Source organism: Lontra canadensis, unplaced genomic scaffold (genome assembly GCF_010015895.1).
Source record: "Lontra canadensis isolate GAN:19392208 unplaced genomic scaffold, GSC_riverotter_1.0 scaffold59, whole genome shotgun sequence".
Classification (NCBI taxonomy): Eukaryota; Metazoa; Chordata; class Mammalia; order Carnivora; family Mustelidae; genus Lontra; species Lontra canadensis.
In genome coordinates, this window is record NW_022631053.1 from 3,434,886 (window position 1) to 3,459,174 (window position 24,289).

The 24,289-nt window shown below is 47.4% G+C and overlaps 2 protein-coding genes across 4 annotated transcripts in view; both read left to right on the forward strand.

Moving 5' to 3' along the window:
• The first annotated feature begins 2,760 nt into the window (after positions 1-2,760).
• On the forward strand, positions 2,761-21,251 carry CELA1 (chymotrypsin like elastase 1). The gene is made up of 8 exons (XM_032876763.1): positions 2,761-2,864; positions 3,739-3,821; positions 5,379-5,479; positions 6,380-6,505; positions 7,580-7,716; positions 9,361-9,506; positions 20,229-20,378; positions 21,111-21,251. The coding sequence occupies exons 1-8, from the start codon at positions 2,825-2,827 to the stop codon at positions 21,126-21,128; spliced, it is 801 nt and encodes a 266-aa protein (XP_032732654.1). The 5' UTR covers positions 2,761-2,824; the 3' UTR covers positions 21,129-21,251.
• A 2,527-nt stretch (positions 21,252-23,778) lies between these two features.
• Positions 23,779-24,289, forward strand: part of BIN2 (bridging integrator 2) — a 30,424-nt gene continuing 29,913 nt past the window's right edge. For 2 of the 3 annotated variants that reach the window (XM_032876761.1, XM_032876762.1), the window contains exon 1: positions 23,780-23,918. In XM_032876761.1, the coding sequence (XP_032732652.1) occupies positions 23,838-23,918 (81 nt within the window). In that variant the 5' untranslated portion in view covers positions 23,780-23,837. Of the gene's footprint in view, positions 23,919-24,289 lie in introns of all 3 variants that reach the window. The other variant, XM_032876760.1, reaches the window with a different exon arrangement.

Genomic DNA, 24,289 nt, shown 5'->3' on the forward strand with positions numbered 1-24,289 from the left:
TCACATCTTGCATAAAACCTTGATGCTGCCCCTGTGCCACTATCTCTAGAAGCCTCACCTTGGCATTGAATGGCTGCTCTCGCCTAGGGATCTGTTTCCCACCTGCAGAATATTGGCACCATTGCCAAAAATAGCCAATATCCTAGAAGATATTCTTATTTTTAATTACAAAAGTAACGCCATAGAGAAGCCAAATAATACCAAACAGTATGTATTTAAAAAGTGAAATCAGTCCTCACAATGCCTCCACACCTATCAATTCATTCTCTAGAAGTAATAACTTCTGTGTAGAAACCCTGCCATCCCCTTTTTCTATGAATGTACAAATAGACACATACCCAGGACCATATCATCTGCAATTTGATGTCTTCATTGACTATCTCAAGGACATCTTTTCATGTCAGTTTCTTTAAGTCTAACTTGTTCTTTAAAAGCTAGAGAGTAGTCCATAATATGGTTAATCCCAAGTTCTTTAACCTTTCCCTGCTGATGAATACTTGGGTTTTTTCCCAATTTTGCAAAAACTTGGTGACAAAAAGGCATAACCCACATCCTCGGACATTTATTTTTGTGCTTGTGTTTATTTCAAAAGGATGCATTCCTAGAATTAGAATTGCAGAGTTAGAAGAAATGCAGTGCCTTGAAACGCAGACCCAAACCACTCTCTACATCTAACCCTGAGAATGAGAACAGAAGAGTCCGACCAGGGACGCCTGGGTGGCTCAGTGGGTTAAAATCTCTGCCTTCGGCTTTGGTCATGATCTCAGGGTCCTGGGATCGAGCCCCGCATCTGGCTCTCTGCTCAGCGGGGAGCCTGCTTCTCCTCTCTCTCTCTCCCTCTCTGCCTGCCTCTCGGCCTATTTGTGATCTCTGTCTGTTAAATAAATAAATTAAAAAAAAAAAAAAAGTCAGACCAGCAGGGGAGATGAGGCTGGGCAGGCAGTTCAGGCGAGGCTGTGAGGGCCTTAAGTGCCATCCTAAAGAGTTTGGTTTTTATGCAAATACAAATTGTGCTCCTCTGAGCTAGGCCAAGGGTATGCAGGGGATGGGACATCGGCCCTGCCCCTAGAGCTCACTTTGGAGTGAGTATGGAGTAGGCTTTAGGTGGGCTCCTTGTCCTGGGGCCAGAGCTGTCTCCTTGAGTCCAGAGCAGGCAGGGAGGTGTGGGGAGGATGGACAAAGAGGCCCTGGTCCCCCACCCAAGCTCAGTCTTCTTCCCCACCTACTTCTGTTAGAATGCTGGGGGTGAGACTAGAAAGGGGGCCCTTCACGTGACCCAAGCGCCGTAATGTGATTGCCTGAACACCTCAGTGACGTAGAGAACAGAACTCCTTCCAACAATTCATGCCTCTTCTGCACCTGCAGGCACAAAACTTGAATTCTAGGGGCATCTGGGTGGCTCAGTCGGTTCAGCGTCTGACTCCTGATTTTGCTCAGGTCATGATCTTAGGGTGGTAAGATCGAGCCCCATGTCTGGCTCCAAGCTCAGCATGAGTCTGCTTGGGATTCTCTCTCTCTTCCTCTGCCCCTCCCCCTGCTCATCTTCTCTCTCTCTCAAATAAATAAATAAAATCATAGAAAGAAAGAAAGAAAGGGAGGAAGAAAAAAGAGAGAAAGAAAGGAAGGAGGGAGAGAAGGAGGGAAGGAAAGAAAGAAGTTTGAATACTGGAAAGCATCTAGGCCACAAAGATCCCCAGGTGAACCCGGTGACTTTCCTGCCTCTTTGCAGGCTTCCTGGCTTCTCTCTGCCTAAATCAGAACTCCACTCATAGTCTTCCCAACCCAAAGTCCTCTGACCCTGCCCCCTGGATGAGCACCCTGAACCTCCTTCCTTCCTCCCCTCCTGACTTTGATGGACAGAGCCCTTCCTCTTCTGCATCACACGCCTGGCCCTCACCTGTTCCCTCTGCCCTCTGGGCTCACATCCCTCAAACTCTCTCCCTATTCTGCAAGTCCCCCTTCTAACCTGTCTCATGCTCTCCTTCTCTGGGAGCTCTCTTTGTGGCTCTCCATGGAGTCTCCCCAAACCTGTTTCTTTTTTCTTTTTTTTTTTTTAAGATTTTATTTATTTATTTTGACAGAGAGAGATCACAAGTAGATGGAGAGGCGGGCAGAGAGAGAGAGAGAGAAGCAGGCTCCCTGCTGAGCAGAGAGCCCGATGCTGGACTCAATCCCAGGACCCTGAGATCATGACCTGAGCCGAAGGCAGTGGCTTTAACCCACTGAGCCACCCAGGCGCCCCCCCCAAACCTGTTTCTTAACACCTTCCTCCACCAGAATGTTCTTCAGGGGAGTCTACCCGGCTTTAGCTCCCCGCCTTTACGCCTCAGTAGGTGTCCTGGGGGCGTGTCCCACCTCCCTGCGTGGGCAGGGGAGTTTGCTAAACATGCTCCCCTCCTCCACACCGACCCACCCCTTGCCTCCAGCTCCTCCTACAGAAAACGGATGTCTGCACTCACAGTGCCACTGAGGACAAGGAAGGCAGAAAGCAGGGACAGACCCGAAGGGGAGCACCCTGCGGGCAAGGCCGGTCCTGGCTCCCCCTCTGATTTCTGAAAAAGAGTTTATTGGATGCCTTTCAACTGAAGGCAGATGATTAACTTAGCCCTCAGCCGACCTTGTTCTGTCTTTGAACAACAGACAAATTAGTTTACTTGCAAATCGATCTTTTCATTACTATTTCCATGTCACCTGTGATTTTTCCCGCCTTCCAGCGGCAGCCCAGCTGGCTGGCAGCAAGAAGGTCTGCAAAGCTGCTGATAAGAGGAATATTAAAGAGGGCTGGGCTCCTAGCAAGGGGGCAGTGGTCCACTCAGCCGGCGGCATGCTCTGCTTCCTGGTCTTCACCACCCTGGTCCTTTATGGTAAGTGGGTCATCTGGCCTGAGTTCTAGAAGGAGGAGGATTTGAGCAGGAAGGTCAAAAGCTATCCTTAAGTCCAGTCTCATTCTCTATCCCAGGGCGGGATGGAACACTCTATGAGTCTAGCAGAAACTTTCCCCTCCTGGAGCCCATGTGAGAGGGACAGTCAGGGCCACTGGCCATGCAGAGCCCTCTGGTTGCCCGGACCTTGAACCATGAAGCAGATAAGTCCCTTTCCGGGGCCTGGGCTTTCTCACCACCCCCACTGACAGGAAGACACCCCTGGCAGGTGCCTGGCTGGGATATTCACTGCTGCCCTTGCCCCTTGGAGAATGCTGCCAAAGCACTGTGTGTGTGGGTAGAGGTGGGAGGTCACCTCAGGCCATAGGATGACCCCAAGCAAGGCTTCGACCACAGGGAGCCTCTGGGCCCTAGCCTAGGGATGTGAGATTCGTCCTTCACAGGCTGCCAGAGCTCTGAGGACACCTGGGGAGGCAGAAGTCATTCAGATTCCCCTGGTTTCAAAAGGGGCTCCCAGGGGCACCTGGGTGGCTCAGTGGGTTAAAGCCTCTGCCTTCAGCTCAGGTCATGATCTCAGGGTCCTGGGATCGAGCCCCGCATCGGGCTCTCTGCTCAGCAGGGAGCCTGCTTCCCCCTCTCTCTCTGCCTGCCTCTCTGCCCACTTGTGATTTCTGTCTGTCAAATAAATAAATAAATAATCTTAAAAAACGGGGGGGGCTCCCATAACTCTCAGCGGGGGCCCTCATTTGCTAGGGAGGAACTGTGAATTTGCAGACAAAGCACACTGCCTCCCTGCCCCCCACCCTAAGCTGACCCCATGCTTAGTCATCACTCACTTTTCTTCTGCCCCACAAAGGACACAGCACGCAGGACTTTCCAGAAACCAATGCCCGGGTAGTTGGAGGGACTGAGGCCCGGAGGAATTCCTGGCCCTCCCAGGTAGGTGTTCCTTCACAGCCCCCGGCCTCTAACAAAACAAGAGTTGCCTGTGGGCGGGTACATGCGTGTTTGTGAATGTCCTTATCAACAAGAAGCTCATCCGTATCAACAAGCTCGCCAACCCTCCGGCTTGCAGATTTAAAAGGTGAAGGGGACCAGGCACAGGTGGGGAAAGCGGGCGAAAGGCTTGGAGGAGGGGATGTGAACTCCAACCCCACTCCCTTCTCCAGGCACACCCTGAACACAAACCACATTTACGTTCCTGGAGACACCACACACACTAGTAAGACTTGGCGCGAGACGCAAACCCTGGACTCTTCACACACACACAAACGCACACCACGCCATACCGTGCACCTCTGCATTCAAGCACGCCCCCACCCCCGAGGGGAGCATGCTGCTTGTTTGGCTCTTTCGAGTTTCTGGTTTTGTAACAGGGTTTTGATTTAAGCAGTTCTAAATGTGTAAACCTAGCACATTAACTGGTAAAGAGCCACACTTTCAGAGGAATCACAACACTTAGAATGAAATTCAGGGGGCGCCTGGGTGGCTCAGTGGGTTAAAGCCTCTGCCTTCGGCTCAGGTCATGGTTCTGGGGTCCTGGGATCGAGCCCAGCATCGGGCTCTCTGCTCGGCAGGAAGCCTGCTTCCCCCTCTCTATCTGCCTGCCTCTCTGCCTACTTGTGACCTCTGCCTGTCAAATAAATGAATAAAATCTTAAAAAAAAAAAAAAAGAATGAAATTCAGTTCACGACAGTTTGGAGCCCAATTTTCAGAAGTAGGGTTGTTTTTGGAAGATGGGAGCTGCTGAGGACGATGTGAGTTTTCCGGCCGTCATTCTGAGTTATTCCCTGAGGGACGGGGACAGGTTATGTCTGGGAGACCTTGGAGGGGTGCTCTGGAGACCTGAGCCAGAGGGTTAGATGATGGAGCAATTCCATGGCCACGTTTCCTACCAAGAGGAAATGGAGGTAACAACCTGAGTTCATGGCCCTTTGCAACAACCCAGATTAGGGATATCAAATACACGGTTTGTGTGCCTTTCCTCCCCCTGCCCACGGACAAAGCAAGCATCACCCAACAACGGAGCACTCTTTGCTGCTGATCCCAGGGCCATCTGCACACTCCTTCTCGCCACCACTCCAGGGAGTCTCCAGCAACAGATCAGTAGCAATGGACAGGACCAATGAAACCCACTGGCCAGCTCTAAACCACAAAGTTGGAGAAGCTTTTGAAGGTTGGCAGGAATCGAAGGAAGTGTAACAGGTTGTTTGGGGCAGAGCGTTTTTTTGTTTGTTTGTTTGTTTTTTAAAGATTTTATTTATTTATTTGACAGAGAGAGAGAGATCACAAGTAGGCAGAGAGGCAGGCAGAGAGAGAGGGGGAAGCAGGCTCCCGCTGAGCAGAGAGCCTGATGCGGGGCTTGATCCCAGGACCCTGAGATCATGAAACTGAGCTGAAGGCAGAGGCCTAAACCACTGAACCACCCAGGCACTCCTGGGGCAGAGCCTTTTAAGAAACACCACCCTCTCCCTCTTTTCTCCCCTCCCCTTCTAGATTTCCCTCCAGTACCTGTCTGGGGGCAGATGGTACCACACCTGTGGAGGGACCCTCATCAAACAGAACTGGGTGATGACGGCTGCTCACTGCGTGGACAGGTGAGAAAAACAAAACCCAGCTCTCCTGAGCCCTTGGAAGGGGAGAAGTCTGGCCTTTCTGGAGGAATATGTATCTTTTAGCACTCGGGGCAGTACTCTAATGGAGTGTTGGGGGCCTGCAGGGAGGCCGTAGGATATAATGAAAAGTAAAGATTTTTGGCATCAGGCAAGCCTAAGTTCAAATCCCATTCCACCTCCTTCTACCTTTGTGACCTTGGATGGCTTCCTTAGCTTTTGTAAGCTTTCATTTTCTTACTGCTAACATGGGGTAAAAATACCTACTTCTTAGAGTTATTGGGAGGATTAAGTAGGTGAATATCTCAATGCCTGGTCAACATCTGGCTGGTAATCATTTTTTTTCTGTCATATTTGTCTTGAGCCATTGTTCTCAAATCTGAGCATGAATCAGAATCACCCAGAAGGCACAGATTGCTGGGTCCTGCCCAGCAGAACTTCTGCCTTAGTGGGTTCAAACTGAACCTGATAACTGGCATTTCTAACAAATTTCCAGGTTATACTGATGCTGCTGGTCCAGGGGTCATGCTTTAAGAGCTATTGGTTTGTAACCTCCCTCAAATCCCTCTGTGGGCTGAGAGCCATTAGATCATTTGTGCCCACCACCCCTCTCCCAGGTTATGAGATATTCAGTCTGTGAAGTTTAGCTTCATAAACTGGGCAATGAAGTTGATGGTAGTTTTTGTCACTGCCCCCAAGTTAGTAAATTAGAGAAGGCGAGAGCTTATTACTTCCTCATCTTCTAGGGTCTTTTGTCTGCCCTCTGCCTGGGCCAAAGATGGCTTCCTGTACTAAAGATAGGACGAGAGATGGTTTCCCAGCTTCTCTCTGAGGGGAAACAGCCCCCTGGATCCCTCAGGGTTTCCTTCTCTTCTGTCACTCCAGAGCAATGACCTTCCGCGTGGTTGCTGGAGAGCACAACCTGAACCAGAATGACGGCACGGAGCAGCCTGTGAGTGTGCAGAAGATCGTGGTACATCCATCCTGGAACAGCAATAACGTGGCTGCCGGGTAGGGCCAAGGTTGGGCTGGCCTCAAGCTGACTGGCCAGCAACAGGGTCTGGGCGTCCTTCAGGTTCATTCCGAAGGATTCTGAGAATTTGGATTTTAGAAGGCTTGGAACTTTTAAGATTTTATTTATTTATTTGAGAGAGAGAGAGCGCTCGAGCGAGAGAGCAGAAGCAGAAGGATCAGTGGAGAGAGAGGGGAAGCAGGCTCCCCACTGAGCAGGGAGCCCGATGTGGGACTTGATCCCAGGATCCTGGGATCAAGACCTGAGCTGAAGGCATCCGCTTAACGACTGAGCCACCCAGACGCCCCTCATCTTTCTTCTTTGAGAATTCTTCTGTGCTACCAAGATCATACCACTCTGCTCCTTTCTGATTCCGCCTTCATAACCGAAAGATGTAAGCTCCACCCCGCTGGGCTGCAGACGCCCCCCTAGGCGACAACACCAAGACCTCACCAGCAGGTGCTGCTGTTAAACAAGGAATATCCTCCTGTCCAACTGTGTCGAGTTTGAGCCCCAGCGAGTCAGTCCCTTCCTTCTTCAAATTCGTTCTTCTTTTCCTTTTTTTTTCCTTTAAAAAGTTATTCATTTGATTTATTTATTTAGAGAGATTGAGATCACATGTAGGGAAAAGAGAGGAAGAGAAAGTCTCAAGCAGACTCCCCGCTGAGCACAGAGCCCCATGTGGGGCTCGATCTCACAACCGTGAGATCATGACCTAAGCCAAAATCAAGAGTTGGACATTTAAAGAACTGAGCCACCCAGGTGGCCCAAAGTTGTTCATTTCATTTTTTTTTTTTTAAGATTTTATTTATTTATTTATTTGAGAAAGCAAGCACAAATGTGGGGGAGGGGCAGAGGGAGAAGCAGATTCCTCGCTGAGCAGGGAGCCTGATGCACGACTTGATGCCAGGACCCCAGGATCATGACCTGAGCTGAAGATAGATGTTTAAGCAACTGAGCCGCCCAGGTGCCCCTATAGCTGTTTCTGACTCTGTGGGGACACAAAAGCTTAGTGAGGGCCAGCCCCTATGCTGACCTGAAGGAAGGCTGAGCTGGCTCCTTTGCTCCCACAGTTATGACATTGCCCTGCTGCGCCTGGCCCAGAAAGTTACCCTCAACAGCTACGTCCAGCTGGGTGTTCTGCCACCAGAGGGAACCATCCTGGCCAACAACAGCCCCTGCTACATCACAGGCTGGGGCAGGACCAAGAGTAAGTCATCTGCACGGGCACCATCTACCTCATGGATCTTGAGTAGGTAGCAGAGCTTCTAGGCACATTTTTCTGTGGTCCTAGGTGTTCGTAGCCAGAATCAAGGAACCAGAGATAAAATAACTGCTCCATGAAATCAAGCTAAGAATGGGCCACAGAATGGTCAAGTCACATAGACTGATAACGAAAAAACAGCAACAACAAAAAAACCTTGCCTCAGAGAATATTTTGTATCCTCCTCTCATTTAATTTTATTTTATTTTAAAAGATGTATTTATTTGAGAGAGCGCACACGAGGGAGCATGTTGGGGGGGCAGAGGGAGAGCAAAAAAGTCTCAAGCAGACTCCCCACTGAGCAGAGCGCCCCCCCATGGGGCTCAATCTCAGGCTCCTGAGATTACAACCTGAGTGGAAATCAAGAGCCGCCGCTTAACCGACTGAACCACCCCACCTCTCATTTTATACATGAGGAAACTAAAGCCCAACAAAAGTAAAAACCTTGTGTAAGATCACATGACTACTTAGTAAGTAGTTAGCTGGGGCCAGGACCCAGGTATCCTGGCTCCCATTTTGGTGGTCATTACACCATCTGCTACCACCATAGATAGTCGCTGGGCTGTGGGTTGGAGTCAGTAAACCAGAGGTAGCTGGAGGTCCAGAGAAGTCAAGGCAGAAGAGGCCTAAGCTCTCTTCCGATCACCATGGGAAGATTTCTGGTAGGGAATGCCGCCCAGACAACATGGAAAGGCAGGAGGGCTGTGAGCAGAGATGGTCAAGAAGGGCAGAGACATTACGCCTGACCAAAGTCTGTCAGTCGTGCACAGTGTTTGAGCTCTGGAAGAGAGGTGAGGCCTTGTTGTGAGCGGCCAGTCTACTGGGAGAACCTGGAGCTGAGAAAGAGAGAGAGAGAGAGAGAGAGGCTTCTAATGCAGCTGCTCTTACTTGACTTAATGTTGTTGTGGTTCAGCCTCCTGATCTGTAATAGGAAGGGTTTGCTATAAGGATACAAAGAAATAATGTATGTGCCAAGGCTTTGGAAAGTCAAAAGAGCCAGATAAAGGAAAACTACACCAAGCTCTTATGAAATGAAAATAAGGGTGTATAGTCCCAGTTCTGCTTAGTACAGTTGGCAGTGCAAGGTGAAAACAGGAGAGTCATCCATAAATAAGACCATTTTGGTCGCTTTGATTTTTTTTTTAAAGATTTTATTTATTTGACAGAGAGAGACACAACAAGAGAGGGAACACAAGCACGGGGAGTGGGAGAGGGAGAAGGGAGCCTAATGTGGGGTTTGAACCCAGGACCCTGGGATCAGAACCTGAGCCAAAGGCAGACGCTTAACAACTGAGCCACTCAGGCACCCCCCCCCCCTTTTTTTTTCCTTTTTTAAGCAGGAGTAAGAGATTGGAGGTTAGTGGTCTGGAGTTGGGGAACAATGACAAGGATGACTCCTGCAGAAGGGGCCTGTAGCTTCCACAGAAAAAAGGGATGGGGGAGGGACCATGGCATGGGAGGCATAGAGAGAAGGAGCTTGCCCTGAGTTCAGCTTCCATTAGAGCTTGGGATGGTTGGGCGGGGTGCGGAAGGGTTCTCCCCACTGGAGAGCGTGTGGGGCTGACCTCCAACTCCGTGTGTCCTGTTCAGCCAATGGGCAGCTGGCCCAGAGCCTGCAGCAGGCTTACCTGCCCACTGTGGACTACGCCACCTGCTCCAGCTCCTCCTACTGGGGCTCCACCGTGAAGAAAACCATGGTGTGTGCTGGAGGAGACGGAGTTCGCTCTGGATGCCAGGTGAATACGTACTGGAAAGGTCAGAAAAACCACACGAGGTCCCTCCCCTCTCCGCCTCCCATTCCCCACCATTTCCTCATGCCCTTTTCCACACCTACTCCCACCCCCACGTGTGACCCGACTTGCCATTCTGGCATCTGAGGGAGAAGTCTGTGCTAGGAACTCTAGTCTCACAGAATCTCAGAGTTGAAAGGAACCCTAGAAGTCATCATGCCCAATGCCCTGACCTTCCTGGTGGGTGGCCCAGCATCTGTGTGTTGGTGTATGTGTGTGGTCCTCAGAAGCTGTCAACCACCTAGACTTTTCACAGCCCCAGAGCGGTCGTTGCAACTGTATGTGAGGAAGCTCTCTTCCCGTCAACCCCAGCTCTCCATCACCACCTCAGTAGTATTTCCAGGAGGACAGACAGGTGACTATGGCAGGAGAAAGTGCAGAAAATAGTGTCATAATCATTTATATATATAATACATAGAATCTTCTATTTAGACAGGGTCAGTCAGCAATATACCATCTTACAGATTTCTTAATGCGATTCAACAAATGTTCTTGATTTCCTATTAAATGCCAGCCACTGTGCTAAGTGTGAGGGATACAAAGATGACTCAAACTGAGGGTTTAGTGGAGGAAGGGCAAGAGCAGACATGTGATAGGACATTGTCAAACAATGTGGGTAAGTGTGATTTAAAAAAAAAAAAATGCAGAGGACAATATAAGAGCCTCAAAGATAGGCACTTACTTGTACCTTTTGGGGTAAAAAAAGACTTGGAATCTGTAAGGGAGTTCTGATGCTTATGTGGGAGAAATCCAGGCAAAGGGGGAAAAGCTATTCAGAAAGAACAACAGGAATGAGGGCCTGGGCCAAGAAACCACCTAGAACTCTTACAGAATTACAGGGCGTTCCCTACAGCTAGAGCAGAGGTCAGAGCCCACAAACTTCCAAATCCTGCCTGCTGCCCGTTTCTCTATAGTCTATGAGCTAAGAATGGTTTTTACATTTTTAAGTTGTTTTTTAAGATTTATTTATTTTGAGAGAGAGAAAGAGAGAGCTCAAACGGGAGGAGCAGCAGAAGGAAAGAGAATCTCAAGCAGATTCTAAGCTCAGTGAGGAGCAAGAAGTGGAGCTCGATCTCACCACCCTGAGATCACGACCTGAGCCCAAACCAAGAGTTGGCTGCTTGACAGACTGAGCCACCCAGGCACCCCGGTTTTTACATTTTTAAATGGTTGAGAATAAATTTTTAAAAAGATTTAAAACGTAAATCAAAACGGGTGGCTCAGGGCGCCTGGGTGGCTCAGTGGGTTAAGCTGCTGCCTTTGGCTCAGGTCATGATCTCAGGGTCCTGGGATTGAGTCCTGCATAGGGCTCTCTGCTCAGCAGGGAGCCTGCTTTCCTCTCTCTCTCTCTCTGCCTGCTTCTCTGCCTACTTGTGATCTCTCTCTGTCAAATAAATAAATAAAAATCTTAAAAAAAACCAAAACAAAACAACAACAACAACGGGTGGCTCAGCCTGTTAAGCATCTGCCTTTGGCTCAGTTCATGATACCAGAGTGCTGGGATCGAGCCCCGCATCGGGTTCCCTGCTCAGTGGAGAGCCTGCGTCTCCTTTTCCCTCTGCCTGCTGCTCTGCCTGCTTGTGCTCTGTCTATATCTCTGTCAAATAAGTAAATAAAATCTTTAAAAAAAAAGATGTCCTGACATACGAAAAATATAAAATTCCAATGTTCATAAAAAAGCATTAAGTTGGAAAGAATACAGCCATACTTGCTTACTTGTATATTGTCCATGGCTCCTTTCAAAGAGTTGGATAGTTGCAACAGAGACTCTATAGTCTGCAAAATCTAAAATACTTATTATTTGGCCCTTTATAGAAAAAGTTTGCTGATGTCTGGGCTAGAACATAAACTATTAACCTATCAGGGAATGTCAGATGATGCTAGAGGCCAGGAGGAGCCTCTTGACTTAGGGCTGCAAGGGCCATGTGCAGGGGAAGAAGATTTTTCCCTTCCTCCGTTCCAGGTTCTTTGGCTCATCTAATAATTAAATTGATGTAAGACAGATTAACAGGAGAAAAACAGATTTACTTTCATATGTGCAGAAGCTCATAAAAATATGAGACTCAAAGGCAAAGACCTTTTAGACAAAGAAATAAATTTGTGAAGAATTGACATGACAAAGAATTTTGGGCTTGGGGTAAATGAGTGAAGGAGCAACTGGGTGAGGCAATAGGGTTTGTCATACAGCCCTAAACCTATCTCCGGTGGCAAAGATGTCTCCTTACAAGAAGGGTGCCTTTCACATGGCATGTTTATTTTCTGCTTTCAGAGGAACAAAGTAGGGTTAGAATGTCCTTCTTACACTGTCTGTTCTTAAATAATTCAAAATAACCCATATCCCAAAGTGGTATATTTGGGGGCAGCCTGCCCTGAACCTCCATCATATGCTTAGGGTCATGAACTTTACCTCTTAGCCTGAGAAACCACACAAGAGTTATGAACAGGAGAATAGCGTGATCAAATTTGCCTTTTAGAGGCATCGTCTGATGACAAAGTAAGCATGTCTTGAAAGAAGGTGAGGTTGACCAAGAGACAGGTTAGGAGACTGGTGTAATTATCTAGGCAATAGATTTGAGGGCTTGAACTAGGGCAGCAGAGAGAAAGGAGAAAGGAGGAGGATCTGGAATGACGTTTACGCATCTGGTGTAAGTGACCTGGGAAGGGTTTTGCTACCTCCATTGAGAGAAGGTTTATAGAATGTAGGACAGAAGGTGATGAATTTGGTTCTAACAAGTTGATTCTAAAATCCCAGTGGGACATTCAGGAATAGTTACCCAGTGAGTAATTAGATATAAGGAAGTAGAACTTTCGGGGAGAGCCAGACTAGAGATACAGCAGGTGAGATCCACCCCTGGATCCCAACCCACCCCCATCCCGCAGGGGAGAATTTTTTTTTAAAAGGTTTTATTTATTAATTTGACAGAGACACAGCGAGAGAGGGAACACAAGCAAGGGGAGTGGGAAAGGGAGAAGCAGGCTTCCCGCCGAGCAGGGAGTCCCATGGGGGACTCAATCCCAGGACCCCAGGATCATGACCCAAGCCAAAGGCAGATGCCTAACGACTTGAGCCACCCAGGCGCCCCAAGAATTTGTAGAATGAGAAAAGAACAGTGAGTTGAGGAAAGAACTGTGATAACATGAATACTTGAGCGTTTCAGGGATAGGTGGAGGACAGATAACCCATAAAACTAGAAAGGGATTAGAGATCATAAGGGTTTTCCAGAATCTCAGGAAATACTGATGTGTCCTACACAGTATACAGTGCATTCAGGAGCCACAGGAGATAACTGGAAGTGCCCACTTGGGCAGTTGGTGGGTCACCAGTAACTGTGGCAAGAACAGTGTCAGGAGAGAGGAGGGGGAGAAGCTTTACTGAAGGTAAGAAATGGAAGAGGCAATGAGAAACTAAGGAATGGAGAATCCCTTTCCAAGAATCTTGGATAAAACAAAGGGACCAAAAAATATCTGGTAGCTTTCAGGACGATGACCGGTCACAAAGGGGTTGAGTGTAGTACCACTGAGTGGGCTAATAGGGAGAGAGGAAAGGATCTTGTAGGGTCAGAGAGAGGAAGGAGTGGATGGCACAAGATCCCAGAGGAGGAGAGATGAAACCAAGGGTCAGGTGCAGCTGGAGCGGGAAGGGAGTCAGCAAAGTACCAAAATGTGCACGATCTGAAAGAGCATGTAGGTTGGGTGGCTGGAGGACGGTGGGTGTTCTGCACTGCTTTTTCCATTTACTTATAAACTAGGAGTCAGTTTGAATGCTGAGAATGAAAGAACAAGCGTTGTATGGTCTGGATTAATTAAAGCAAGTGGGACAATGATCGGCCTCCGAGATGTTCCTGATAGGGTTAGGTTGGAGACCACGCAATGACTGAGTATAGGATTCACTCCCTTTGATTCGAGACTCAGTTGCAGGGAGTGGGTTAATCCCAGAGCTGGGTTTTCCTGCCTTAACCGGAGCCAAAGGACAAGAGTGCAGACCAAAGGCAAGGTCTGTGCTGGGTGGAAGAAGAGAAGCCAGCAGGAGGCTGGCAGGCTGACTAAAATGGTAGAATCAAATGAGCAAAGATTTCTGGTGAGCACTTAGAACCACGGAAGCAAGGCGACCAACTCCCCCCAGTTTGCCCAGTCTCCTGCATGGTGGGAGCCCTGATACACAAGGCAGTCTCTGCTAGGTCCCCACTGGCTAGCTTCCCCCTTTACCCTAAAGTTTAACCTTTCTGAATTAATTCACTTTCCCTCCGCTCCCTCAGCGTCTCGAACTCCAACAAAGCAGAGTACTTTTCTTCTGACAGTGGTTCCAAATCGACAATTCTCTGAGGCAGTTGGGTATCCAAGGCCTTTCCCACTGCAGTTTTTCCAAGACCGTGTCTTCTGGGTTTTCAGACTGCTGGGTCCCAGCCCTTCACCTCAGGTGGGGTTCACCGAGCCCTTCTCACCTCAAGTCAATCCATTCATTCCCACTAAGCTCTCCCAGCTCTTCCTTCTACCCTCAAATCCTCAGCCACACCTTCCAGCTCTCGAGGGCCGGTGTTTCTTTTTAGTTCAATTAGCCTAAGACAATAGTATCACAGACAACTTAATTACCTTCCATTCCTCTAGTCCAGAGATATTCTCAAACCCCTCCTAGAATTTGGGTGGAAGAGGGGCGCCTGGGTGGGACAGTCAGTTGGGCGACTTGGTTTAGACTCAGATCATAATATCACGGTTGTGATCTTGAAGTCACGGGATCAAGCCCCACCTGTGTCCACTTGAGATTCTCTCTCTGAAATGAGTAAGTAAATCTTACAAAAAAAAACAAAACAAAAAACAAAAAGCTTGGTTCTCCTTTAAAAAAAAATCCCTCACTTTTGATCAGATTCTCAGCTTAACTTCGAGGTCCGATAGAAACATAAGGCATTAGCACCTCTCTCAGCTCCTGCTCTGCCGTTCTCACAGCTTCTTTTGTGAAATTTTGTTGATCCTTTTAGTGATATTCACAGGTCAGGAGGGTTTTTTGGCTTAACCTCTGTGATAATCACAGGCCACGTGACATCAGATTCAAGGTCTTTACATTGCTCATTCTCTTCATTCCTTTTTTGGTGTTTCTGGTTTGGGGCAATCCTTTGCTAGGTGGTCAGTGGCTGTGAACGTGCATTTGGAGCTGTTGAGAGGGTAACAATGGACCAGGGAGACTAGGATGATTACTCTAAGCAGGATTAATTCCTGATGTTTGGAATGCACTTTGGAGCCCTGGTCTGCAACACCCAAGCCAATCAAAATCAAAGAAGTCTAAGAGGGACCCCACCGTAGGAGTCACCCTTTCAAGCCAAGTGGCTTACTCAGTGATCTTATGTGAGTGAGTCTCAACTCCTCCAGAAGTGTTACTGCAGGTGCAGCACTGGTGTTGACCAGAGCATGGACATCACCTTGCTCAGCTAAGGATAATTAAGGACTATCCTACCATCGAGAACAGCTCTGGCCAGAGTCTAAGGATCTTGGTGGCACAGCTCTTGTCTTGGCAATGGATTCTACCATATCTTCCAGAGTTAAGGAAAGGTTTATGATCAGATTCTGATGTACCTCTACTCCTACCCAGGGAGGGGTGGGCCCTATCGAAGGAAGGGAATCCAAGTTATGAATATCAATGATTCCTTTCTAACTCAGTTCTTCCTCCAACTCAATGATGTAAATCCAGGGGAGCTGTACAATAAGGCGTCTTAGTTCATTTGTGGCGAGCTACTGGCACACTTGGATAGCCTAAAAGGCACTTCCTGGCTGTGTACCAGCCGTCTAGTCCTTTGTAGATCCAGGGAGGGTGATAGCAACCATGGACAAGGACAAATTCTCTCAGGGCACAAACCACTCCTTGAGCAGGTGCCCCTGTTAAGTAGAGGCATTCCCAGGGATTGTTGCATTTGCCCATTCAAGCCAGGGTACAGTTAGGTCCTCTCTTAGCCTGAAGTAAAAGGTTGTTCTAAGTTCCAGGCATTACCCGCCTCCCGCCCTTGTCCATGGCCCAGGAAATGTGGATGATGGTGTTAGCTTTCCAGGCCAGCACCAGAGTAAAGGAAAGAAAAGGAAGAAGAAAAGGCTTCCTATTTCGTTAAAGTATGAAGACTTCATCTGGGCGGCTTGGGAGGAAGCAGTCTACTGCGATGTCAGCTACTTCTGTCCCTGGTCACTTTGACTGGGAGGTCTCTAACATTTGTGTGGGACCAGATACCAGGTGGGGCCTTCTCTCCAGCTGTGAGATCCATATCCAAAGTTTAAGTCCTTGGAGTCTGGCTGCCCTCTGGGTGGTGAGGAGGGCAGTCTTTGTTCTTATTGATTCTAAATCAGAAGAGTGAGAGAAAATTCGAAGTGTTAGTTTGAAGAGTCATAGCCAGATTTTTTAGGAAACTAGAAGAATTCAGGATCCAGTCCAATTTACGGGCATATAATAGAACCTCAAAGACAACAAACGGGATTAGAATCTAATACACATGAAAGTGTAAACATAATTTCTTCTCTCTACAATTACCTTCATTTTTTATAGTAAAACTAATCTATTTGCCTTAAACTTTGCCTGATTCTTTACACAAGTGCAGCAAGAATAGTGATTGACCACATAAGGTTTTTTTTTAATCTTTATTTTAACTTTATTTGGATCTAGTTAATTAACATACAGTATACTATTAGTTTCGATGTAAGGTCTTTTTAAGAATGCTTTGCTGGAACCTTGTAAGCAAAGTACCAGGTCAATTTTTCCACAAGGCTTTATTGGGTCTGTAAAGTCAACCTTAGTTCCTTGAAACTGTCTGATCATATCCGAGTCTATGCACAACTTTCTCAAATACGATATTCTAATCAGAGCTTTCGTAACATAACCAGTGTTTCCAAAGCATACAAGGAGATCAGATTCTCACTGAACGGCTGTAAATAACTAACTGCAGTTCCCCCGGAACAACATGGGTTTGAACTGTGTGAGTCCACTTATATGGGGATCTTTTTCCATAAATAGAGAACAATAAGAGTGTGTTCTCTTCCTTATGATTTTTAAAGAACATTTTCTTTTATCTAGGTTACTTTACTATAAGAATACAGTATAGAACACATATAAAATAAGATATGTGTTAATTGTTTATATTATCAGTAAGGCTTTTGGTCAGTAGTAAGCAACTAATAGTTACATTTTCTCTTTTTTTTAAGTTTTATTTATTTATTTGTGAGAGAGAGGGCACAAGCAGGGGGAGCAGCAGAGGGAGAGGGAGAAGCAAGCTCCCCACTGGGCAGGGAGCCCCATGCAGGACTCAAACCCAGACCCTGGGATCATGACTGAACTGAAGACAGCTGCTTAACCCACCGAGCCACCCTAGGCGCCCCTGTAGTTACATTTTCGAGGAGTAAAAAGTTACAAGGGCATTTTTAACTATGCAGGGAGAGGCGGTCACTATCCCTAACCCCCATGTTGTTCAGGGGTCAACTATATATTGTCACAAAAAGAATACTCTAGAGTTTTTGAATTCTGGAGAGATCAGGTAGGGAGAAAAAGCAAATGTTTTATCTTGGTTACAAAGATATAGCTCACCAATTGTTGATAGCTGAAGAGAGAAGAAGAAAAAGTTTCCTAAAATCTGGAAAAAACAAAACATTAGAGAACCAGCCATGTTTTAAACAAGAAGTCAAACAAATTATAATTATCCGCCTCAATTCATGCAGGCCCATGAAATTAACATTCGTCCTACTTGAATCCATTTCTTCCATCAGTCCTGGAAATTTTCAGCCAGTTCAGTTGCTTGATCTGAAAGTATCAGAAACCTGTATTCTAGAGTACTTGCCAGATTCTTTTCCATGAATTTTTCTGAAGATAAAACACATCTGCAGGGGCACCTGGGTGGCTCAGTGGGTTAAAGCCTCTGCCTTCAGCTCAGGTCATGATCTCAGGGTCCTGGGATCGAGCCCCGCATTGGGCTCTCTGCTCAGTGGGGAGCCTGCTTCCCCCTCTCTCGCTCTGCCTGCCTCTCTGCCTACTTGTGATCTCTGCCTGTCAAATAAATAAATAAATAAAATCTTTAAAAAAAAAACCCACACACATCTGCAGGAGGCTTTTGTAAAATCATCTGAGTAAAACACTAACTCCGTAAATGATAAAAGACTTAAAAATGTCCATTTTTAAAGATCTGATGAGAGTTTATTATAATGGAACTGACAAGGGGACTTACCCATGGCCCTTGGAAATGGCGAGAAAGACTGTAAATTCAGTGTTCACAAAATGCCACCCACACCTGTTTCTTGGTGTCCCCAGAGCTATCAGAAGTATCCTTTGGTCTGGTCTCTGCCAGCAAATCTGTTACGTAACAAAAATTCAGCTGAATGAATTTAGAGATCAAAGTGGCTTCAATGATTCATCAGTCAGATAACATCTCATCTAGAAAATAAAAAGGAATTTCATTAAGCTGTAGGAAACAAAAGGTGTTAAAGGCAAAGAGAGAATGGAAAAAGGAAATTATTAGCAAAGAATGCCTTGTTTTAGGCAAGGTTGCCCTCCTAGGAGGTCTATCAGATTACCTCCCAGTGCTGACTGAGAAATTCCAGGTTGGCTGGTTAAAGGTCACATTTCTGGGAGAAGCTGAAGCTACAGGTGGGTTAGGTAATAAGTCTCGGTAGAGCTTGGCATAAGTGACTTTATTTTGGGCCTACTGTCATTTTTTTAATAGTTGGCACATTCTGGAAGAGTGCTTTATGATCAAAAGCACCTTATAAGTGAATTATATATATCTTCATGGAGTCAATAGAAGCTCTTAGCTGTCTCTGTTCTTCCAGAAACATGCTTGGCACACCCAAGTATATGTTTTATTATGGGTCCCTAGGCATGTTTTCCTCTATTTCTCTTTCTTGTCTTAAACACTATTTGATGTTGCAAATCCTTCAGTGAGTTCATGAAAAATGAAAGCAGTTTGGGGTTTTTTTTTTGCATTTCTTCCCCCACCCACACCGCCCCACCTCTGGCTACCACCAATCTGTCCTCTGTACCTATGAGCTGGTTTTGTTTTATGTTTAGATTTCACATAGAAGAGAGATCACAATGTATCTTTCTCTGACTTGTTTCACTGAGCATCCGTCCCTCTAGGTCCATCCGTGTCCTCGCAAATGGCAAAATTACCTCTTTTTTCATGCCTGACCTCTCATCCATATTATGTTCTAAAATTACTTTTCATTTCCTGCAGAACTTGGTTTTCCCTGGAGTTAATATCTGTCTTTTTAATTTGCATAACATATACTCCACTTACCGCTAACTCAGCCCTACACTGTCCACTAGTTTGTAAGTGACCTATATTATCCTCTCTTGACCTCAGTGTTTTGTGTCTTGGTGTGGGTTTATTTGCATTCATTGTGAAAGAGACTTGGTGGGTTTTCTCATTTTAGAAGCTCCAGAACTTTGGTCCTGAAAATATTAATTGAATGATGATTTCCTCCCCTCCGTTGTTGTAGTCTCTCTAGAATTTCTGTTATTCACCTACTTACCTCCTAAGATAGTCCTCTTATTTTCCTGGTCTCTCTATATTTTTTTTGTCCTACTTTATCTTCCAAGCCCTCTGATCTTTCATTTCTATGATCACAGTAATAATTTCCAAACGCTGTGTTTTTTGAATGTACTGTTTACTAGCAAGCTGTTCTTGTATCACAGATGCAATATTAATCATGGTTTTTTACTGCTTGTTTCCTTTTACCTACAAATCTTGGTTGTCTTCATTTTTTTATTTCTTTAACTCTTTATTTTGAACTTCATTGGTACATTAGAGGCTTTCTTCAGGTGCTTGGTACTTCTTCACCATCTGCTCTTAATTTCAGAGTGAGGGTACTAAAAAGCTGATCAGTAGCTCTGAGCCTTCGGTGGGATTCATCCATGGTGAACTGGTCTGTTGGGTGATCTAGTGAGGCCACTGCGGCAGGGGACCTCCAATGGCAGTATCGTCTGGTATTCCTTTTTATGCTGGTCAGATTTTCCAGAGAAATATCTTTCCATTTTCTGTCTGGAATTATAGAACCGGCAGCCTGGGAGCTGAATAAGGAGGAAAGTGTCAAGGTCATACTCTATCAGCCCAATTTTCTCTGATTCTAAGCCTGAGCATGTAACCACTACCCAATACGTCACTTTCATTCCTCTTTACCCCAGTGTTTTTTTCCCCTACCCCAGTTTAGTTTAATGTGTTGACTACCCACCCTGCGTCTAATCACTAAGTCTAATGAGAACCATTGGTCTAAATGCTGGGGATGAAAAAATCATTACAACACTCTACCACCCCCCCCACTCCCAGGTTCGATGTAAGTCAATAAAAGATATTGAGCTTTCGATGTTCAAAGTTCTAGGCTAGCATTGTGGAGAGGAAATGTGTCAGTAAGACACAGTTCCTGTCTCAAGAAGCTCATAGATAGGCATGGCAGGTAGAAACAAATTATGAAACCAAACTACAAGGCAGAACATGAAATGAGGGCAGCAAAAGAAAGGAAGAGGTACTACGGTTGTTCTGCAAGGAAGAAGAGATTTCATCTGCATTGTGGAGATGTGAAGGAAGTAGGGATTTGAATCGGAGCTTTAAAACTGCCCCAGATTTAACAAGCAGAAATGGAAAGGGGGTATAAGCAAAAGCAAAGGTTCAGAGATTTAAAAATGGAGTTTTAGGCCCTTCCTTCTCCCTGCAGGGTGATTCTGGGGGGCCCCTCCATTGCTCGGTGAACGGCAAGTACGCTGTCCATGGAGTGACCAGCTTTGTGTCCAGCCGGGGCTGTAATGTCTCCAGGAGGCCCACAGTCTTCACACGGGTCTCTGCTTACATCTCCTGGATGAACAAAGTGAGTCTTTGCACATGACGGGTTGAAACAGGGTCACCTGAAGATCCCTGCCCTGGCTGGGAAGCTGGCCTGGGGAGGCCATCATTTTCCTCACCACATTTGTTTACTCCTCTCCCTTGCCTCCGTGGTGCACTTTCCCTCGATAATGCTGCCGTCCTGGGTTCCCCTCCACACACCCAACAGGCTTCACCAAAGTGTTTATCACTTAAGGCGAGATGGTGACAACAGCAGACCTTAACCAGGCATGTATCAGTGCTGTCCTACGTCAAAGCCAAGAGAAAAATGGCTGCAGCTAGGGGATGGAAGGGTCACTAACATATTCTCCCCTGCGCTCTTAGCGCAATATGAGAAGTTGCTTTACCCTTCAGCAAGACGTTTTACCACTCTAGACAATGCCTGACGGTTAGGTGAGACTTTACCTACACAGTGACCTAACGGTAGAGCTTCACCACCATCCCACCTATGCCCTCCAACTTTCAAACACACTCTGGAGTCTTGTGGCATGAACTTTCATTAACAACCGTTTCCAGGCCTGTCCTTGCCACTAAGTGCTGGGTATGGGCCTGTAACAGTGAATTATCCCGACACGGCTGAAATCTCCTTCCTCCGCACCCCTCTCCCAATTCCCCCAGAAACCCAGTGCAGGGTCACACTCAACCAGGAGTCCTGGAAGAAAACAGAAGGGAGGTGGGCAGAAGTCACTGACTGTGGGCATATCGACTTTTCCTTCAGGTCATTGCCTCCAACTGAACATCTTCCTGAATCCAACGGCCTGCCCAGGATGACACTTAGATCCATAGTAGCACTTGAGGCCACCAAGGAAAAAACATGAGAGACCAGCAAGCCTGATACAGAAAAGCAAATAAAACTGAATATACATGATCATCCTGAGTCTTTTTATCTGTGATAGAACCCTCTAAAGGAAATGTAGTTCTAGGATCCACAGTTGATGCCACCACATTTCTGTGCTGTTTCTTTCATTTACCGCCACCTCTGCCAGGCCCCAAATGAAGCCAAGTGGAAGTGGTTTTACATTATCCCTTTTGCATCATGTTCAGATCTACGCATCTATCCATCTGCCCCTCTGCTCTCCCTTCCACGTGTATTTGCTATATTCAAAGGCACAGAGTGCTTTCAAATGTTCGTGAGTCCCTAAATGCGCCCGGACTCTCCCAGGCAGACTGTGGTCTCGTCTTTCTTTTGTTCCCCCCTTCAGTGCCTAGAACAGGTGCTCCAGGATACACTAGAGATAGGAATACAGGACTCTGTGGTAGGTCAGATACCAGCTGACAAAGAAAGTGACAAATTACAAAGGAGACGAGGGAGGCAAGAATAGAAACAAGGAGAAAAGAAGAAACTGGACAAAGAGAGGAAAAGGTTGAGCAGAACAAAAAGGAAGAAGAGACAACAATATAGGGCCTCCAACTATGTGTGAGTCAGCATTTCAAGTCTGGGACTAAAATAGACAACTGGATCCGGGGTTCTATAAACCACAGAGAACTGGGAAGCTGATAATTCTGCCCGATTCTGGCCTGGACTCAGTCCTTTGGAGTGGCCTACAATAGACTTGAGGACGGAACTGAAAGAAGGCAAAGTAGATGAGAAGCAGCTGTTCATAGTGATCCCTGAGGACCAGACAAGAGAAATAGGTAGTTAATGTCATAACTGGAGAAACTGGCTAAGACTGGTCCTGGCTTTATAGGCTGTGACGTCAGCAGAAGCCTCTGGAACAGCGTCTGCGCTGTAAAAAGCTGGGTCAGGATGCCTGTATTCCCATCCCGGTTCCAACACTGAGCAACTGGGTAATCCTGGGCAAGTCTACAAGCTTTTTCTGGGACTTAGTTTCCTCATCTAGTTAACTTCTAAAGATTGTCCCTGCTTTAAAACTACAGGATTTGGTGATCACTGATTTCAGTTCCTAAGAAACTGGCACAGAAGAGGATTTCTTAGGAGACAGTGGCTGGCCTGCATTGCTAAGGACGCTGTGGACTGCCGAGAGTGACACAAGTGTTGGCCCCCTTCTGCTAGTTACAGACTTATTATCATGACCATCTCTCAGTTTCCCACAGTACCATCATCCCCTGGGCTTCTCCCCTCTTCTTCCCATCCAACATCAAGTCTTCCCATTTTCTGCACTCTGCCCCTTCTAGACTATCCCTACAGCTCATATCCAGCATAAACCCCAATGACCTAGGACCTGACAATTTCATATCCATCTCTATAAATGCCTTAAGCACATAATATTATAATCATTTGATTACCAACCTCTCTCCACCTCCAGACTTAAAGTATCTTGAGGTCAGAAATCTCTCTCTGTTTTTAATTTATCCTTGGTTTCCCAACACGGAGCAATGTCCGTCACACAGCTGACCCTGAGGGCAGTATGTCTGTTTCGGGGAATGGCCTGGGAAACAGCATACAAGGGCCTCCAGCTTCCCTCTCCACTCCTCAGGAAGTCATCTTGACCCTCTTCCCCTCTTGCAGGAAGGTTACAGCACGGTAAAAATCTGTGAGTAAATGACACCTCCCAACCCAGTGTCCTAATCTCCAGCTATCCCCTCAAAGCCATCAGCTTCAGGTAGAAGACCTCGGTAGGAGCAACGGGTGTGATCTGGGCAGCCTCATCCCCACTTTCCCAGCCTGTGCCTGCCTTCACACTCTGCCTCCATGGAGTACACACACCAGTCCATCCCGCTATAGACGTGTGCCCCCCTCCCCAGCGCGGGTTTCCATTCTCTCCTCCTCCGTCGTTTTCCAGTAAGATCCTCTCTTTTCCGAAGGACCCCCATTTCAAGCCTTGGCCTCAGTTTTTCCTCCCTTTCAAATCCAGATGTAGAGTCCTGCGCCTTCCCACACTTGGTCCCTACCAGTTCCAGGCTTACAGCAGGGGCTTTCCATCCTTAAAAACAGTAACCTAGAATAAGACGATGATTCCACCCGGCAACCCAGAAGACATGGCCATGCAGTGAAACGCTTCCCAATACTCTTGCTAAGTGGAAATAGCAATCTTTCTACCCCATCGTTCCAGTTTATGCTGATGTTTATGGCGAATTGGCTGCGGGCACGAATGAGTCTTGGCCCACATTAGAAAACTGTTCTTTGGAGCTGGTGTTCCCGTCCCTCCAGGCGGCACAGCTTCAAGGCTGGTTTTGAGTGAGCACCACCTGAGGGCAGTCCCAAATTTCCAGCCTCCTCCTCCGAACAGGTGCGGCCCCCGCTCCAGACGTCCCCCTTGGAGCCAGGGCTGAGCGGTGGTGGGTCTGGGGTCCTCGGGACCACCGCGGCTGTGCCGGGAGCCCACCTCCGGAGGAGCCTGGGCTGCAGCGGGGGTCTCGAACGACGTGGGGCGGGGCCGCCACGGCCACGGCCGGATGCGAGGCATGCCGGGAACCGCACTTCCTCCTTGGGGGCCTCCAGAAAACCACAGGCCGCCGGGCCAGGCCGCCCGGGGCCGGCAGGATGGCGGAGGGCAAAGCGGGAGGCGCCGCCGGCTTGTTCGCCAAGCAGGTGCAGAAGAAGTTCAGCAGGGCCCAGGAGAAGGTAGGTGGCTGCCCCGCCCCCGCCGCCGCCGGTCCCACCAGCCGGACGCGGTGAGAGGGGCATACAGGGTCCCCAGGGGGCCTGGGCGGAACCGATGGGTCCCCGGCTTCCCCTGCAGACGGGAATGGGACCGGGTTTCCCTTAAAATAGAACGATTTGAGAGAACGGAGGAAATCACCCGATCTCGGAGGACGCCGAGGAGACAATAGTCTCCCTCAGGAACCCTAAACAAGGCTCGGGCCAACCCAGGAGAGGTGGGAGAAAGGAACCAACGTTGGCAGTTTTTGTCGTAGCAGTCCAGCGACGATAGTATTTTACAGATGATGAAATTGAAGGTCCGAAAGGGAGAATATCCCCAAACTCATAAGGCA